Source organism: Perna viridis, chromosome 5 (assembly GCF_037379345.1).
Source record: "Perna viridis isolate PV_CMFRI_1.1 ecotype Kerala chromosome 5, ASM3737934v1, whole genome shotgun sequence".
NCBI lineage: Eukaryota > Metazoa > Mollusca > Bivalvia > Mytilida > Mytilidae > Perna > Perna viridis.
In genome coordinates, this window is record NC_142449.1 from 21,354,702 (window position 1) to 21,373,917 (window position 19,216).

Below are 19,216 nucleotides of genomic sequence, written 5' to 3' on the forward strand. Positions count from 1 at the left end.
TCTTTTTCATTTATATCAAAGAAAATCCTGTTGTCATTGTGTGTATGCAGTGTGTTGTCAGAATGAAATATTTTAACAAATTTCTATTCCTCCTGTATGTGGAGATCTAATTATTTTTATGTGAAACGATTGCTTTTAATTTTTGACTTAGTTATGCGATTTAACCAGATTTCGGACAGTTTAAGCATCCTGAATCGTATGAGGTGGTTTATGAACAAGTGTAAATTGTGTACGGTAGACCAATTGAAAAAATGACATTACAGTACCCATGTAGTTCATACACAAAACCTGTTTTCCAAAAACAAACCAACCTATCTGAAATTTTTAACTAATTAAAATTAATTAATTCTACCAAGTGAAAGTATGAAGTTTGTTGTTCTGATCAGTTTTAAGCCATTGATATTTTATGAACCAGTTAAGTTTTGATTGTAGTGTTTTTTCTGCTTATCCTCATTATTTTGTATTCTTGGGAACCATAGATTTTAAAATGCCTTAAATCTGCCACTGAATTATGAGTTTTAAAAATTCCTGATTCATTACATAGGTACAAAACAAAGTTCTCTTATCACGAAACGAGAGTCTTTAAGACAACATTAACCTTTTTAGGACCTTTGTGGTGTGGTGTGTTCAGGCAAATGTCAACCATTGATTTTTATTGTTGTGTATACTATAATCTGGAAACCCAAGTAACCTTTGTTCAGATAATATTCATGTCTGTTATATTAATTCACATTGTTGATGAATAAACTTTGAACCATATTATGTAGAATTTTTGTTTTTATAATGATTTGTAGCAAATTTGAAAAAGTGAATGTTCTCAGTGACTGATACTCCAACTGCAAGAAAACACGGATTTTTTGTTAAGTTTCTTCTGATTGCATTTGTATTTTTATGCATGATAACAAACACAATGCTACAAGTTTTGTTAAAAGAATTGTTACGGAAAAATCCAGTCATCCCTGCAGTACTAGTTGATGCCTGTCTTAATTTACTTGAAATCATGACTGTAGTCTCTCACAATACAGGAAATTGATTTTGGACAGCATCCAAAAATGTTTACAATGTATTCCCCATCTATGTAATGCCACATTCCTCACTGTATGGAGGTAGGCCTTGGGTAAGGGACATAACTCTTGATACGAGTAATATGTATGTGTCATATTAAATTTCACCAAAGCCTATCAAGCTTTCATTTGTATGGCAAGCCAAAGTTGACAAAAATGTCTATTTATTAATATTTATAAATAATTATAAATATTTATAATTCAATCATAAATATTTATAAATTATTTATTAATATTTATAATTGAATTATAAATATTAATAAATATGGCAATTATAAATATTTATAAATGAATTATTAATATTAATAAATGAATTATAAGTATTTATAAATAAATTATAAATATTTATAACTGAATTATAAATATTTGTAATTGTCTTTGATTTATAAATATTTATAATTCAATTATAAATATTTATAAATGATTTATAAATATTAATAAATGAATTTTTAATATTTATAAATATAAGACAATTATTTATATTTATAATTCATTTATAAATATTAATAAATGAATTATAAATATTTATAATTGAATTACAAATATTTATGAATAGGCATTTTTGTCCACTTAGGCTTGCCAAACATTTAATACAGAATGAAATCAACCCAAATTTGATGCCTATATGAGATTGGTGTCAAATCCTGAATACAAACTTTCTATTGATTTGAAAGAGCTTTGTCCCTTTCCCTACGTCTACCTCCTTAAATCAATTGGGAGCTGAGGTAATCGCAACAAAATTAGGACAAGGAGATTATACCAATATACCCACCTACTGTTTGAGTGAGGGTATTAATAATGAGAACAAGAAAAGCATGAAATTACTGCTCCACAAACATTCAAATTAGTACAGAATCTAACATAAAACATTAAAAATGTTCTTGTATATTTATTATTATAAAAAATATACATAATTTGTAAACAGAATTTCGTTTAAATGTAATATAAAAACATTGGTTTTAATAGAAATATATAAACATGCAAGAAGTTAATTCATCACATTCTTCTAGTAACTTGCAATGAAGTGTAAAATGTTTGTGTTTTTGCTCAACAAATGGGTCTTGAATATGGACCTTGGTAATGTTTCATAAAGAATCTAAAATTGAAATTTTCGTCAAATCCTTCCAGATTTTTACCAATCAAATCAATTAAATATTTTAGATTTTTTATGAACACAGGCCTGTTGAGACAAAGTTACAGAAAAACTGAATATTTTGAACAATAATGTCCTACAATAATCTAGTTTTGATTACTTGGAATGAGTAAAGTATGTTGATAGGAAAAAATTGCATTTTTCAAAATTCCGCTTGTAAAATTAAAAAAAAAATTTTTGTCAAAGACCCCATTTTTTCTCTAAATCACTTCATAGCATTTTTCACAACCTTTTAAAATAAACATTAAAAAAAAACAACATATGATATGTAAGATTTTGAAGATAATAAAAATATTACATAGTATAAAAATGACATGTTCAATATTTACATATTTATGTGTATTTGGAATACATATGATGAAATTTACATGATGATATATACAATTTCTGTGTATTGATATCTACATTGACAAATGGAATGATCATTTTATCCAAAAAAAATTATGTTAAATTCTGAAAATTAACCTTATAATTAAAATGTCAGTCCAATTTTTAATAATCCAAATCAGTCATGACATTTGTAAAAAAAAATATAGTTTTTCTTTTGTAATAGCTGATGCCAGTGTAAATAAGTAATTATTTAATATATAAGCTAAATGAATTTAAATGACTTCACAAGACATGGGAGATACACATGCTAAAAGCATTTAACTTTTTTACAGTTTTAAACGTCGTGTTAAATTGAAGGTAAGTTAAGATGTAACAAAGTCATTTTAAATTGTGAAGTCCTAATTAACAAGTTTCTTTATAGTGACAGTATTCATGAAACAGAGGTCCGTTAATTCATTCAATTTGTAACAAGAAAAACAACTTAACCAATGCTATGTTTCACTGTAAGGAACAATTGTAAAGATCATAAGCTACGGTTTTATCTATGATTATTGAAGCTCTATCATCTAGTGTTTAAAACACTTTTTGCTGTACATTAACTGCATAGTATAAAATAACATGATACAACATCTTGTATATTTACACAGCTGGTGACAGTTAGGAAGTACTTCTCAATCCAAAGCACTTGTGATTGAAAAATGTCAGATCATAAAGCAAGTTTTGTCAACGACAAAAATATATTATCTAAAAACAAAGTGTTTCAAATGTAGACATCTTAATATTTCAATTTCGAAAAGATCTAATAAGTTATTGTAAAAACAAATGCAAATGACAGCATGGTACCAATGTAAATCAGAAAATTTTGATAAGGTCATATGGAAAAATTATAAAAACAACTATATCTAAAATTACAATAATCTTTAAAAGGCCTCAAATCAAACAGTTGATGTTCTAGCAGTCTGTTATTTAACCTGTAAGCCCAGGTATCATTTTCTCTCAAATATAACCCAGGGTCACCAGTGATGTCTTCTGTTTTGATTGGATAATTTTGAAGTTTTCATGTTCTACCAAATCATGAATTCAATAAAACATGTAAAAAGTCCATGAACCAATGAATTTTTCACCTAACACATAAATTTATATCTACAATTTAAATTATCTTATTGGCAAATTCCTTTCTTAAAATACAAATTAATTTTGCATGATAAAAAGAAAAAAATATGTACAAATACAATGAATTGACCACTAGTGATAAAAGTTGCACGTTGATGAAATTAGAATTTACAGGTATGGAGCAGACATACACTGACAAACATGAAAACTGTTGTTATACTGATAGATATAAGTGAGGCACTGCTACGAATTACCTCCCCTGTTATGTCTGGTGTTGGAACAGCAGAATCTGAAAATAATAAAATCGATGGTTATAAAATGACCAACAGTTCTAAGAAGGTTATGGGCAAGTTTTGATCAAATAATAAAAGTATTAAAGTTTGTTTTGTTCTACCAAAACATATGTTTCCCCAAGCATTAATGTTTGTTTTGTTCTACAAAAACGTATGGTTGACTAAGTATTTAAGCTTGTTTTGTTCAACAAAAACCTATGTTTCCCCATGAATTAAAGTTTATTTTGTTCCACCAAATTGTATGTTTCCCCAATATTCAGGCAAGTATTAAAGTCTGTTTTGTTTGACAAAAACATATGTTTCCCTGAGTATTTAATTTGTTTTGTTTGACAAAAACATATGTTTCCCGAGTATTAAAGTTTGTTTTGTTTGACAAAAACATATTTCCCCAAGTACATAATATTCAACAAAAATATATGTTTCCCTGAGTATTAAAAATTGTTTTGCTTGTCCAAAACATGTTTCCCTGAATTTTAAGTTCATTTTGTTCGACAAAAACATATGTTTCCCTGAGTATTTAAGTTTGTTTTGTTTGACAAAAACATGTTTCTCTGAGTATTAAAGTTTGTTTTGTTTGACAAAAACGTATGTTTCCCTATAGTTTATTTTATTTAAAACAAACCAAACTGTTTTGTAACAAATGTTTGCCCAACTTTCAAAGTTCAAATAGCTGTAACTCAACAAAATTCAGTGGACCATAAATTCCTGGTAATATGTACTGCTACAAATCATGTTCTAACAGTTACTACCTACAAATTTCCATGAAATTTGGTGTAGTGGTTTCCAAAGAGTTGTGCTTACAAACAGACAGACGGACAGGACAAAAACAATAAGTGTCCCAACAAATAAAACAGAAGGGACATAAATATGTTTGCATAAATATGACATTTAATTCATCAGATAGATTGATACATGGATCAGAATGTAAAACTGATTAAAAATTCTATAAAATATATCTAGTTCTATTATGGTTTATTTTTTTGTGTATTTTTTGGTGTTTTTTCTTCAGTTGCTATTGGAAAACCTCTCACATACAGCTTGACAGGAAATCAAAATATTCCCACTATAACTGTTATGAAATTTTACACCATTTTAAAAATGTTTATATGTTGGTATAAATTTTGATGACTTTAGTGGGAACAACTACCATGAGATGAAATATGAACTGTTTTGTTTATGTGGTCTACTGAAAATGATGTAGGGTGAAGCAGAAGTTTTGGCAAAGAAACATGCTGAATGGCCAGGTCTTGTGTTGCCCTTATGCTCCATCAAGGGCAAAGGAGATAGGTAAGTAAGTTGTTTATGTGATAAAATATTGTACAATGTAGAGCAGACTGAAAAAAATATGTTTTTATGTTAATAGAATAAAAGTACTTCATCTGATAATTCAAGCTTTATCCATGAATTTTATTATGTTAAAATTAACTTACATTGCAGATTGATGTTAGCCTGTGTTGACCCTTTAGAGTTCATGGCTTCACAAGTGTACATGCCCATGTCATTGGCATTTACACTAAATATAGTAAGTTTAGTTGTCAGTCTCTCTTTAGCTCCTATTATATACTTAACTCTGGTCCTGAGAAAAATATGATGATATTCATTTTAGACAACAATATCTGTAAACAAGTAAGAATACATACCGGTAATGAAAGTCGATATATATTCTTTGGTCAACCTCAAACTTATTTACCATATTTACATTATACAAGTTTTTTTTAAAAATAACAGTTAAAGCACAATCCAAGTGTGGATTCAGGCACCTTAAATTGGTTGATTGATTGATTGTTTGGGTTTAACGTCCGAGCAGCAATATTTCAGCTATATTCAGACGATGAACATGAAACGGATGATAAAATGAACATGAAATGATGATGAAATGAAAAACGGGATGGGACACAAGGACAGTAGGGTCGACAAATTTTGATTGCCACTAGCAAAAGGGAAGGATGGGTAAGGTCGGGCAATTTAGCCTCCTGTGGCGGAGAGCAAAGGTTCCTACTCCTATCGAATACCACAGCAGGGTTCTTTAACATGCGAGGAACGTGGCATCTTTCCCAACACGGTGCACCACTATGGTTTGCGGTCAGGTTTTTCGTATTATAGCCTGACAACCCCAGCATGTAACACGCCAGGGGTACCCCATTCCACCACCTGGGGCACACATCCCAGTTGCTCTGTGGGCAAAGCGCCTAGCCCCCGGCTAGGTTTCTGAGCACTATTTAGTCGCCTTATACGACAAGCTTAGCGCTGCTGCAGGCCTATTCTTTTAACACCCGGACCTGCACGGGGTCCTTAAATTGGGGATATAAAAGTTTGCATGAAATCTTGTTTTTACACAAAGTCTACCTCCAAAGTTATATTAATGCACATTCACTTGTAACCACCCTAACCTGAAATCCTGGATCTGCCCCTGCACTAAAAAACTAAATTACCAGGAGAATGATAATTAAACAAGCGAATTGAACAGCTGATAAGGCAAATTAAGCTGTCACTAGCTCTCTCTAAAATTCATTCTACTTGGACAGCATGCTAGTTATAATGTTGAGCTATGACATATGTAGTCCCCATTTGCAAATTTTCCAGACCAACTGGGTTGTGTGCCCCAGATGGGGGATTGGGATACCCCTGGTGTGCTACATGCTGGGGCCATCAGGCTATAATACAGAAAACCAGACTGCAAACCATAGTGGTGCATTGTGTTGGGAAAGATCCCATGTTCATCACATGTTCAAGAACCCTACTGTGGTATTTGATTGGAGTAGGAACCTTTTGTGTTCCACCACAGGAGGCTAAATTGCCTAACCCTACCCATCCCTCCCTATTTCTAGTGGCAATCAAAATTTGTTGACTCTATTATCCTTGTGTCCCATCCAATTTTTCATTTTATCATCATCATCATTTCATGTTCATTTTATCATCCATTCCATGTTCATCGCCTGAATATGGCTGAAATATTACTGCTTAGGAGTTAAACCCCAACAATCAAACAATCAACCATTTGCATATTTTCAAGTGTATTCTATAACATTATTACATGTAAAGTAAGATTGAAAATTACATTGCCATTACCCCAGGCCTGACTGAAATCCATTCAGCTTTGCAAGATTTGCACTTACATGTTGCCATAGCAACAATTATTTTTTTTATTTTGAAAACAGAGGAATAAAGTCTAAACTTCAAATTGAGTAAGATGATAGTTTTAAATATTAGAGCATTATTTATATGACCTCAAACCACTGGTGTCACTGGTTTCGTTAAGTTCTACCTAAGAGCCAAAAATACATTTAACACACCTTGAAGGGTTTACTGGAACATTATTGTGTGTCCATGTAACCTGACCTTCCGTTGACACAGGGAACGACTCTATCACACATTCCAATGTTTTCTGATATCCATATGATTGTTTTGGTTCCATCTCAGCTACCTGAATTCTAGGCTTAACTGTAAAAAAGCAGAATGAATGTCATTCTTTTAAAATAGTTGGATTTCTAAAATCAAAAACTTCTATAAAACAGGATAACTGCTTGGTTGATTGAGAAAAGAATTTTTCTATTTGTAAACATGTAATTTCTTACTCATAAAATTGTTGTTCTTGAAATATTGAAATTATATTTTATCATGTTTCAATTGAAAATTGAAAAAATAGCTTCTTAGTGATATTGTTATTTACTTTAATTAAGTGTCACTCCCTGTAAGAATCAGGCAGTAGGTGAAACATGGTATGAAAAAAAACATCATTTTGATAGTGTAAACTGACTATTTGCACCATCACAATCAAGAAAAAGAAACAGAAAAGATTTTCCATATCATGCTGGACCATGGAGTTACAATTTCATTGAAATGCACTGAAAATGAACATTTCAAGGACAGATAACTCTGTCAAAAACCTCATCTTTCTAAGATTTTATTGAAAAATTCTGAGCAAATCCAATGATGCAGAGATCAAATAATAGCCTTTTCAAATAGAGAAAGCATGATAGAGTGAAATTATATTGTAAGATCAGTAGAGTTTTGACATGCATGATTCTGATTTTTCCCATTTTGCCTGATTCTTACAAACACTTACACTTAATGTTCATACAGTAGTTTACTCTACTTGTTATCATAAACTTTATATACCAGTACTTACAATTAACACCAAGATAGACAACTCTTGTGTCCTGACCAACCATATTCAGGCAGGTACATTTATAGTAACCACGATGATCAGCTTTGGAATTACCAAGATTCAAAACATAGCCCTGAATGGGATAATAAACAATATTTAACTCAACAGTAAACTGATAAAATCTGATATTCAACTTTTTATTCTCCCAAAAAACATTCATTTTAAGCCCCAAAAACCGACCAAAGATGGGCAATGATTACACAAAAAAGTAAATAATTGCAAACTGATTACCCATATATACCTTTCTTTTGTGTAATTGAATTTCAATTACATGACTATGTTCACATACTTAACTTTATTTATAACACTTTATGTGGAATGACCTTAATTAAGAGTTCAGGGATCCAGGATAAGTAAGTAGTAAACATTGCATTCTAACTAGGTTTGCAAAGTTTTCCCAGTAGGGGTTTACCCAGTTTGAGTAATCAGTGTTCTAGGATTCCTATTTCCCGTTCCCTGGGGCAGGTGAAATTTGCATCAGGGAAAGTTGGGTACTTAGTTACACTTTCCCATGGCAAGTTGAAAACTTCATATGCTGTAAGGATTTGTTTTGTTAGGAAAGCGATCATTGATTGAGGGAAAGTTGATTTTATATGGATTGTTCCCGAGGAAACCTCAAAGTTTTTATCATTTTCATGTCTAGTTTGTTGTATATTCAATTTATTATTATAAAATGCAATTCTAACTAAACTTGAAACAGACATCCTTAGATATTGAGGCGGTCATAATTGTATAGATAAAGGGCTAATTATGGTTAATTAAACAAACATTTCCTGACCTATATACTACGATATACATTACACTGTAGAAGTGCTGTTGTAAAACATTTGTTTCAAAATCACAGAAAGTTAATTTAACATTTGACAATAACATTTCTTTCAAAATGTTAATTGAATGTGATATTTAACAAAAAAGTAAATTGTCTCTTTACATTGATTATAAAGATCATGTAAAGAAGTATACAATCTTGCTTTTTTTTAAAGTATTTATTACAGAAAACTTATGTACTTGACTGCAGTTCTTGATAAAAATGATTTTTAATCAATCAAAGCATAACTGAAATTTAATTGTAATTATATATGATATTTTACTTGTAAATGATTTCTATTAAAAGTAGTTGAAATTAATTTAGATAATTGATTACTGTCAATTACTTTACAAACTTTAATTACTTGCAATTGTTTTTGATTATTGCCTTGATTACCCCATGGATGTAACCAACATAACCAATTTATATATTCAAACAGACATTATCAACACCATTTTTACAGTCAATCTTTGCTAATACAGTGCACCGTTACCATTTTTTCATGTCATCGTAGTGACTTTAAAATTCTTCAGATGATTTTTTGTAAATGTATAGTTATTTACATGTATTTTCAAAATCAGCACAAGTGCTTTATGACTGTTTTTGAAAAGAACTTAAGTATTTTAAATAAACCTACTTAAGTTATTATACAAACATCAAAACTTTAAAAATGAGAAAAATTCATACAGCATATTCTTGGCCCCCAGTTGGTAGAAGTCCACCTGCCACTTTAGACCACTTGACTCTTGGCAATGGCCAACCAGTACAGTTACAAGTCAGCTGAACTGGATCGTCTTCATCTACCAATTGGTTACTACTTGTCAGCAAATCCATTATCTGAGGTTTTTCTGAAATTAAAAATCAAAATGTAAAAGAAGCAATTATCAACAATTATAAGACAGTTACACTAATAAGTGAGCTATTGTAAAAATTTCAATCTTCTCGACATTGGTTTTCATTTGACTTATATTTAAGTTTGTATTAAAAATCACCTAACATGTCATTATAAAGCTAGTCTTTATTGACCTATGTAGGGGAAAAATCTAATTCAGATACTACCATAGTTTGTACTGTTACTCAACACTATACAGCACACAATTCTATTCATATTCAGGTGGGTATACATGTAAGGACAAGCATTTGCAAGTAATTTTTGACAAGTATTAGGGTACCTCTTGCCTACAGTCTACACATGTATTACTACAAAATGAAATGGGTTACAGCTAGGAAAAACTTGGTGATTATATAGGAAGACACTATTCAAGTCAACACATTACAACATATCTACAATGAACTACATGTACATGTATTTGTGAGTGGTACTTTGGAGTATTGTGACAAACCTGTAACTTCAATGTATCTTTCCTCTGTAGCAAACTTTTGTTCACCAATTTCCACTTGGCACATGTATCTCATTGAGTCAGCAATTTGAATGTTTTGAATTTTAACACGCCATGATATTGCTGATGGCTGATCAATCTGGTACCTGTAAGCATCTTTAGAATCTTTGTCTTCAGAGATGAAAATATTGGTGTTGTCTGGTGCTATAGCCCTCCATTGAACCTAAAATTGGAGTAATGTACCAGGTACATTTACAAAATCAAAGTTATTTGCACACTCATGCAGTATAATTTCTGCTCAGGTCAATATTCACCAATATTCATATGATAAGTATCATAACCTTATAGTGTACATGTGTATGGACTCATTGCTACATTTATTTAGTTATTTCAATCTTTTTTAAGGAGGTAGACCTAGGGTAAGGGACATAACTCATGAAATCAGTGATATGTTTGTATTCAATTTCACCAAAGCTTCTCAAGCTTTCCTTTGAAGCAGAATAAAATGAATCCAAAGTTAATTACATGCTTACATAAGATTGATGTAAAATGCTGAATACAAACGTTCCAATGATTTTTAAGAGTTGTGTCCCTTACCCTAGGTCTACCTCCTTAAAACTTATGCAAAATAACCAACTTAGGACAGTTTTCTTTCCATGAACCATGGAAAGGTTGTATTATTATAGAACAAGCATAACATTAATGGTTTATGCAATAATAACCTGGTTAATTATTTCAAATAATCCTTATAACCAAATTTCGAACTATCTTCAAGTCCAAATTCATCAGGAAAAGGCCCTATACAAAAATTTCATTTTTTTATCATTATATGAATTGTAGACTGGAAACATTCTCTCAATTATACAAGTCATTTTGTAAAACCTACGTGTACCTGGTCTGATAGTTTAATGTCACTTTTCGTTTAAGAGAACAAACCTACCTATGTATCACAATCAAATATTACTATATCAATTAATTTCAGATAAATACTGTAATCTGATTGGTTAAAATAATTTTGTTATATGTATATCTCAGTGGATAAAAAAAAAATATTGACACGTCCCTATTCAGTAAAATTCAGAGCTACTTTTCTCATGTTTAAAGAGGAAAATATGTTTTTAAATTAATTTATTAGAATTGGCTATAATAAAAATTTTGTCTACTTCGCACAATAAACAGTATGCACATGGAAAATTTATGTTATCTTTTAATAGACAAAATTTTTATAATTGCCAATTCTTTATTAAATACGCTTTTGTAAGGTAAGCCAACCTTAGGACTTTACTTCAAGACTTTAAGATGAAGAAAGTGACTTTGTTTTTTTTTTTCTTTTGATTAAGGGTTCTACATGTACCTGTACTTATGTATTCTATCAAAAGTTGCTAACTGAAAAAATGGAACACTGATATCCAAGGCTGTGATATACATTGAAGACAATACTAACAGTGGTCAGGAAAGAATTTTTTCAAATGAGCCATTTTCAGCATTTTTTTCACAAATATTCATGATTTTAACAGGCCATTTTTAATAGACCAAAGGCCCATGGTACATACAGGTTTGTTAGCAGGTTTGTTGTGTACAACACAAGTCATGAAGACATCTTTGTCTTTCGTTACTATCATTTCCTTCCTTCCTCCAACACCTATGGTCATCTTTGGTGCTTCATCAATAATTGTCACATTTGGATCAATTGCTAGAACTGAAAAATAAATTTATTTATAAATCACCAAAGGCAGTTAGCTCCCTTGATAAAAACACATTGAACCATATTTATATAGGATCTTGTTCCTGGAGAAGAGCCATTTTGTTACTTTTGTTGCCAGATCAAATATAGAATCACAAATTGTAATGTTGGCAAAGCCCAGAGCAACCCCTACAGTACCAAGTAATTGAACAAAACAAATGAAATTTTTGAGTTGTGTCTTTAGGGCATGATTTACTATGGCCACAATGACCAAACAGTCCCTACCATTTCTTTTATTTTTTCTTGTGGAGGATTTTATGTAACACCTACTCCAAAATAAATGTAATTCATGTTGGTACATGTATGTGTTTATGTGATAGTAAATGGTTTTATATTCATAAACAGTGTCTTAGCTACAGCAAAATGGAGGGATAATGCATCCTGCCATTATCATGCTTCTATTGAGTACGGTACCCTTTATTAAAACAAGTCCATGTAATTATGATTTAAACAGCCAAATTATTCTAGTATTTACTTGTATGAGTTAATGACCTTTTGGTCAAATGAATATCTAATGGGAGGTGAGTAAGTACATGTAAGTGTCAGTAAGTAAGTACATTTTGTAATTTCTATTTAAAGTCTGACTAATGAGTACATTATATAACAAATACCATAAGTTTTACTTGTTTAGAATTAGAATCATGTCATATGATATCTAGGAATAAATAATATTTATGATCAGATTCAAGGAATTATGTCAAATTTCAAGTTTTTAATTAATGGTCTTCATCCTTTCCATACTTCTTTAAATTTGGTTTTCTTCAATTCATCCTAAACCAGTAGATTTTGAATTTCCAAAAGATATCTGTATGGCCATTAACAGTCAAGCACATAAGTTATGTTCCAAATTTGATGATAGACTTGTAAAATCTTATAAAAAGTTAATGAAGTAGGGACAGCCATTATGTTCTCTATTTGCAAAGAAAGACAGTGTTAAGATCTCAGTTATGAAGGTACTAAACGGATAAGATGGTGTCTTATCAATGCTGGACCTGTTTGTACTATTTTGACAGAGTATAATTTTAGGTGTATTTTATGAAAATAACTTGCAAAATCTTGGCGTAATTTGCTGTCAAAAAACGCAAAAATTATGCAGAATTTGTAGCGGAAAACAGGTCTGCAAGAAGACAACATAAATAATAAGAGCGGACTTACTTGTACTCATCTTGTGTACCAACATGTAGTTTAATTTAAATAGTTTTTTACTTGACAAAATTTATATTTTAAACTAAACATTAAATCAAGTGACCAGGGTTCTCCACTGCCACTTTTTGTATGGAGCTGCGCCATGAATTCAAAATGAGTGCCACCTGTTCATTTGGTGTGTGCCATGTATTCAAATTTCCATCATGCACTGCAAATTGGCACTGTATTTCCCAATTACTCTTGTTTATTAATCACTTATACCTGTTATAAATCTATAAGGTTGGCGTGTGTTTATTTTAACGGTAAATTCAATGTTTTGATTGGTAATTTACTGGGATTTAATGTGTCAGGGAGTGAAACGTGTAAACACATCTCGGATCTGTCAAATTTACCGTCGTAAATTACAACTATCATCATTGGCCAAAAAAAAGCTGGATGATTTTTACTGTTTTTTTTATAAATGAACAAAATATGAAAACTTTTCATTTAATAAAATGCAGAAAGTATCAAGAGTTCAATTCAATTTAATAAAGATCGATGTGATCCGAAAGGCAGGAAGACGATCTTAATTTATACAACAATGTCTTCATGATCTCGGCCATTTTCTTACAGAGAAAAGCAGTTCAATTTGCCTAACTTTTAAGAAAAATGTGATTAATCAACTCCCAAAAGTTCTAAAGAATTTATAAAGACATAATTTGGATGAAATTAACGTTATACTGTCTAAGTTCTTGAGGTTAAATTATAAAGAACTTGTTAAATGCACATGGTTTAATGGTATCAATAAAATGACCACACCTACCAGTGGTTTTAATTTTTCTAGAGCTGTGGACCTATGGTCAAGCCTAGGGAAGGGAAAACTTTACCTTGTTATCATTGAAATAGACAATACAGACAGAAAAATATACCATTGTTGGTTTCTATGTTGTAGCTTGTGCTATTAAATGTGTCACATTCAACCTTATACATTTTTGTCAAGTTATTTTCTGCGCGAAAGGACAGGCGCCACAATAAAAATTTGTCCAACCAGAGAGTGAGCCATATGTTCATTTTGATCCATGGAGATCCCTGAGTGACCTTGACATTTTCATCCCAATGAGATTATTGTCTCCATGATATATTCCCCATTTCCATTTTTGTTGTATGTTAAAGTTTTGTGTTTGTGCTTATTTTATTATAACTGCTGTCATTTGCTTTCTCATTCTAGACTTTTTCTTGCACTTCTACAAAGGAGAAGATCATCCTTTCAAAGTAAGGAAGCAATTTGCTCCCATCAAACGTTGACCATTTCAAAGAACTCAGACTTTTTAAAAAGCAGACCATTTCATAGAGGAAGATAGCGGAAGTCAACTTTTACAAAACCCTCAAAGTTTAATATTTGATATTTTTACTAAATTTTCTACACTTTTTACAAGATAGGACATAAAAATCAGGCAAAAAGACCAATTTTCCATAATTTGGACCTATAACTTAAAAAAATGCATATTTTGAAGGATTTTTGTAGTGTATTCCTCTCATGGCAAAGTTAACAAGATCTTCAAGTAGTTTAAAGCTATTTCAAGAAACTTTTCATTTTGCCATGGCTTCAGCTTAAGGCTAAAAACCACTAATTCCACTTCCCATAGGCTTCTATGCTAATTTCACAATATTCAATGGCTTCTCTGGACTTTACCTTAACTTTAACCTGCAGAGGACTATATATCAGCATGATTCTACATATGTCAGCTCACAATCCTCAGAATGGCATGTGGGGTTAGCAGACTTGCAGTGAAGTACTGGTCACCGGAAGTGAAGGGTCTATAAATAGCATGGGAAATCCCAGTGTTTTCACAAGATAGGGGTATATTTAAAAATCATTGTGGAGATTAGGCTTCACATCACAAGAAGCAAAATGCACCTATAAAATGTACAGAAATGTTTTTCCTGTCAGAAACTGTTTAAATTTTTTAAATAAGATGAGAACTTTTTTCACAGCACTATGAGGAACAGGGGTAATTTCTGCGTAGGACTATTTTTGCGTACGTTCCAAATGCTCATTGGTTGAATTGGTGGTCTGTAACCTAAAGTACTTCATCTCCAGTGGGTTTTTGAGTAGTATTTACTTTTAGAAGAATTCGTTCATTCTCCAAAACTTCAATTTTTATTCTTTGATATTCTTCCTTTGCCTCCTTCATTTCATAAGAGTTCTATAATTGTATTTACATGCATGTATACATGTATATTTCCAGTATTAATGAAGTTCTTTTTGCTTGTTTGGTGGGCTTTGTTTTGTGTTTTGATTACTGCCCACTTGATTTATTTTTTGGTGAGTCAGTCTTGGATCTATTACAAATGTAGTATACATTTATTTATAGCTTATAAGAAATGTTTTTGTTTTGTAAAAGGCAACATAAAATATTTCATTTCCATAGCTTTATAGGAGAGTTCTTCGTGATGTCATCACTTACCTGTGATTTGGTTTTGGTTGGCAAAAAATCCAATGAGTGGCATGGGGCATCAACTTGAAATCATCATAACTTTTTCATTTTTGAAGATAATTGATAAAATCTTTTGGTTCCCTATACTGCCCATAAAACTCTTTTTATCCATGGAATTTTTAAATAAATATTCAGTAGTTAGACTATATGAGCATAAAATGTTAAAAATAGTTTTATACGAAAATGAGGTTTACATGTAAATATCATTCCAAATTTATTTTTTCAAGTAAAAGAACTATAAGTTTACATACAAAATACGAATTATTTTATCTAAATGAAACATTTTACAGAACCATAATTGGATATAAAATAACAAAGTTTTGAAAATTGGGATTCTATTCATGAAATTGTCAATTTATTGTCAGTTTATTTAGTTGTTTATTTGCCAACTAATTTAACTCTTTATGATATGCAAATTAGTAAATATGACATCACTAATGAGATTGGCAAATTCTCCTATTCTTTAAGGCTTGAGTAATTTGCTTTTACTTGAAGCAATTAACTTCTAGTATAATTTTTTAAACAAATGGCTTAAGTCTAAGGGTATGTTTTACTTAAAAAAAAATTCTTTCTCCAGAACTACTTAATTAAATTTCAATAAAAAAATATGTGCATTAAATAAATTAGTCTTCATAACTTCATTCAGTGTCAGCTTATGAACTCTGAAGATCTGATTTTCAGTTTGACAGGAAGTCACTTCTTTCAGAGCCTACCATATTAAGGCCTGTATTTTTGTATCTTCTTAACTAACAAGCATTTATTGTATAAGGTCTTCAATAATAATTTTAATTCAGATACTTTTTATCATTTCTGACATATCATTAAAACAGGCCATCCTGGCTTAAAGTCTAAGGTACAAATGGTAAGTTATATGTCTTACTAATTAGCAATGTAACAGGAGAGCATGAGTTGACTCACAAAATTATACTACGCCATCGAGGATCGAACCCTAGACCAATCGGTGACAAGCCAGCGACAAACCAACTCGGCCTAAGAATTAATCCTTTATTCAAGTCAATTAACTGGCTATTTAAATATCACTACCTACTACAATGCAGGTAGGCCGTCCTGCCACAGCAAGAAAAAATGTCAAGTAATGTCAAGATCAAGACGTCTGAAAAAAATGATAAGAACCTGAAGAATGGAAAATAGCAAATAGAAGACTTTTAAGTACATCTATATATTCAACTTTGTCCTCTTACAGGTTATATCTGCTTAATATTAAAAGTTATATAGTGATTCATTAAATGACCAAATGTTATTTCCGCATTTACCTGTTTACACAGGTGACACAATTGCACAAAAAGTAAATAAACAATTCTTTTGGACAAGATACATTCACTTGTGGGCAATTAAATTTAAAAAACATTACCATATGTGACAATACAGACGAATAAAATCAAAATATGCATCTTTGGGACTTGTTTCGGCTATATAATGGACGTATACATATCTCAGTTTGTTAATCAACCAAATACAAATGTCCAGCTTCCGGTTTACTTGTTCAGCACATGCGCAAAAGAAACGCATCGGAAGATATCACTTAAAACCAAATTGATTTTTTCCCGTCCGTTCGTGACGCACAAAAACGATACGCACAAAAAAATGTCACTGTTTTTTAAACAAAGATTTTTCAGGTATCATGTAAGAATCTATCTAATATCCACGATCAGCCGAAAAGCAAAGTTAATAAAAAAAAATCAAAGACTGATGCCTTCAACGTCGCTAATCGTCAAGTATTCTGTTCACTGATTTTGGCTTATTTTCAACATCCGAAATGGCACGAATGCGATATGCTCAAAAATTGTGTGACTGCCGATAAAGTCTTGGTTCCCTTGATATGATTACTCTTGCGTAACAGTGATGACCCGAATGTTTTCAATTCATCTCCTTTTCTTGAAAAAACTGGGCATATCATAAAGGCAGTGACTATTTTGCCGGATCCGGCAAAATAGCATCTGAGGCTATTATGCCGGACCTCATTAAAATATTGATTAATGACGATATGATGTTAATGTATTGTATATTGTTTAAAATTGAGTATGCAAGCTTCTTCCTGACTATATATATATCGTCTCAGAATGTGACGACTCTATTTGCTACACTGCTCCATCGGATCAAAATGATTAAGGGAAGATATATAAACGCATAGAAAGGTCTGAAAAATTCCCAACGATGTTAGAACTGTCAATTTTGCGATGCAGTTTTTTTGTCGTTCCCTCCGCAGGACTCGAACTCGTACTGCTGTGACATCTATGGCAACACCGCCTGCACAAAGTCCAGCGCCCTAGACCACTCGGCCAACTAGGCTTTATAAAAATATAGCTTTCGCTGGCCGGGTCATTCCTCCTCGTGGGATTAATCTAGGGCTGTAACTTAGTACACGATGTATAGTGGTACGGGACAGTTCATTGAGATGTTAATATGAAGGATAGAGGATCAAATTAATGATGCATGTCACAACAAATCAATATTATACAACGTCTCAGAATGTGACGACTCTATTTGCTACACAGCAGTACGAGTTCGAGTCCCGCGGAGGGAACGACAAAAAATTTGCATCGCAAATTTGACAGTTCTAATATCGTTGGGAATTTTTCAGACCTTTCTATACGTTTATATATCTTCCCTGTATCAATTTGATCCGATGGAGCAGTGTAGCAAATAGAGTCGTAAGTATAAAATTTTTAAGCAGAAATCGAATCATTCTATATAAATAATACAAATATGTAAATTAAACTTGTGACGAAAATATGCAGATAATCTAGAAAAGAGCATAAAGGGCACTTCATGCTTGGAATGGCAGCATTTTTCTTGTACACCTACATGTATTAAGCAAATGCCCACTTCTCCTTATTTCTAGTGGCAATCAAAATTCACCACATTATCCTTGTATCCCATCTCTTTTTGATTTCATCAATATTTCATTTTCATTTTCTCATCCATTTTATGTTCTTCGCCTGGATATAACTGAAATTTTGTTGCTCGGGCGTTAAACCCCAACAATCAATCATTCAACCTTAATCTGAACATACTCAAAATCTTTTTATGTAAAGAACTCTGTGTCAATTTTTAAATATTAGAATTTCTATTTTACTTTATGTGTAAAATTTTAGAAATTTTAATGTAAAATTTCAACGTATTTAACCATTTTCTATGACAGAAAATCTTTGAATTTCTATGATTAGAATTTCTATTATACTTTAATTTTCTGTGTAAATTTTTTAATACTTTTCATACAAAATTTAATGGATTTTTATTAAAAAAAAATCTACATCACATCTCCAGTTTAATAACCACTTTTATGTTTTTAAAGTTTTGTATGTATGTATTCTTGTCCTTTTGGTAAATATTGACGGCAAAATAGCCAAATAACATTATTAGCTATTTTGTCGGATCCGTTAATATAGCTAATTGATAAGAAATAAGCTATTTTACCGGATCCGGCAAAATAGCCATGGCCTATCATAAACAGCATTAATTAGCAAGCAGACATGTCTAAAATCACACATAATGACTCAAATATGGAAACAATAGAATACAAAGTCAGTACAATTTGGATACAATAAGTATCTATTGC

The 19,216-nt window shown here is 31.3% G+C and overlaps 1 protein-coding gene across 1 annotated transcript; it reads right to left on the reverse strand.

The window, feature by feature from the left end:
* Window positions 1-1,938: 1,938 nt before the first annotated feature.
* On the reverse strand, window positions 1,939-17,145 carry LOC148616482 (protein amalgam-like). Its single transcript, XM_088583553.1, has 8 exons — window positions 17,009-17,145; window positions 11,823-11,968; window positions 10,273-10,492; window positions 9,617-9,777; window positions 8,083-8,194; window positions 7,247-7,394; window positions 5,384-5,529; window positions 1,939-3,949 (listed from the first exon to the last, which is right to left on the reverse strand). The coding sequence occupies exons 1-8, from the start codon at window positions 17,046-17,048 to the stop codon at window positions 3,822-3,824; spliced, it is 1,101 nt and encodes a 366-aa protein (XP_088439679.1). The 5' UTR covers window positions 17,049-17,145; the 3' UTR covers window positions 1,939-3,821.
* Between the last annotated feature and the right edge of the window lie 2,071 nt (window positions 17,146-19,216).

Excerpts from the sequence above, each read along its gene's own strand:
- LOC148616482 (XM_088583553.1), bottom strand. The coding sequence starts at position 17,048 with ATGCATATTTTGATTTTATTCGTCTGTATTGTCACATATG. Across the intron at positions 10,493-11,822 it reads ACAAACCTGCTAACAAACCT|GTTCAATGGAGGGCTATAGC; the intron begins GTATGTACCATG and ends CTCCAATTTTAG. Across the intron at positions 7,395-8,082 it reads TGTCTATCTTGGTGTTAATT|TTAAGCCTAGAATTCAGGTA; the intron begins GTAAGTACTGGT and ends GCTTTTTTACAG.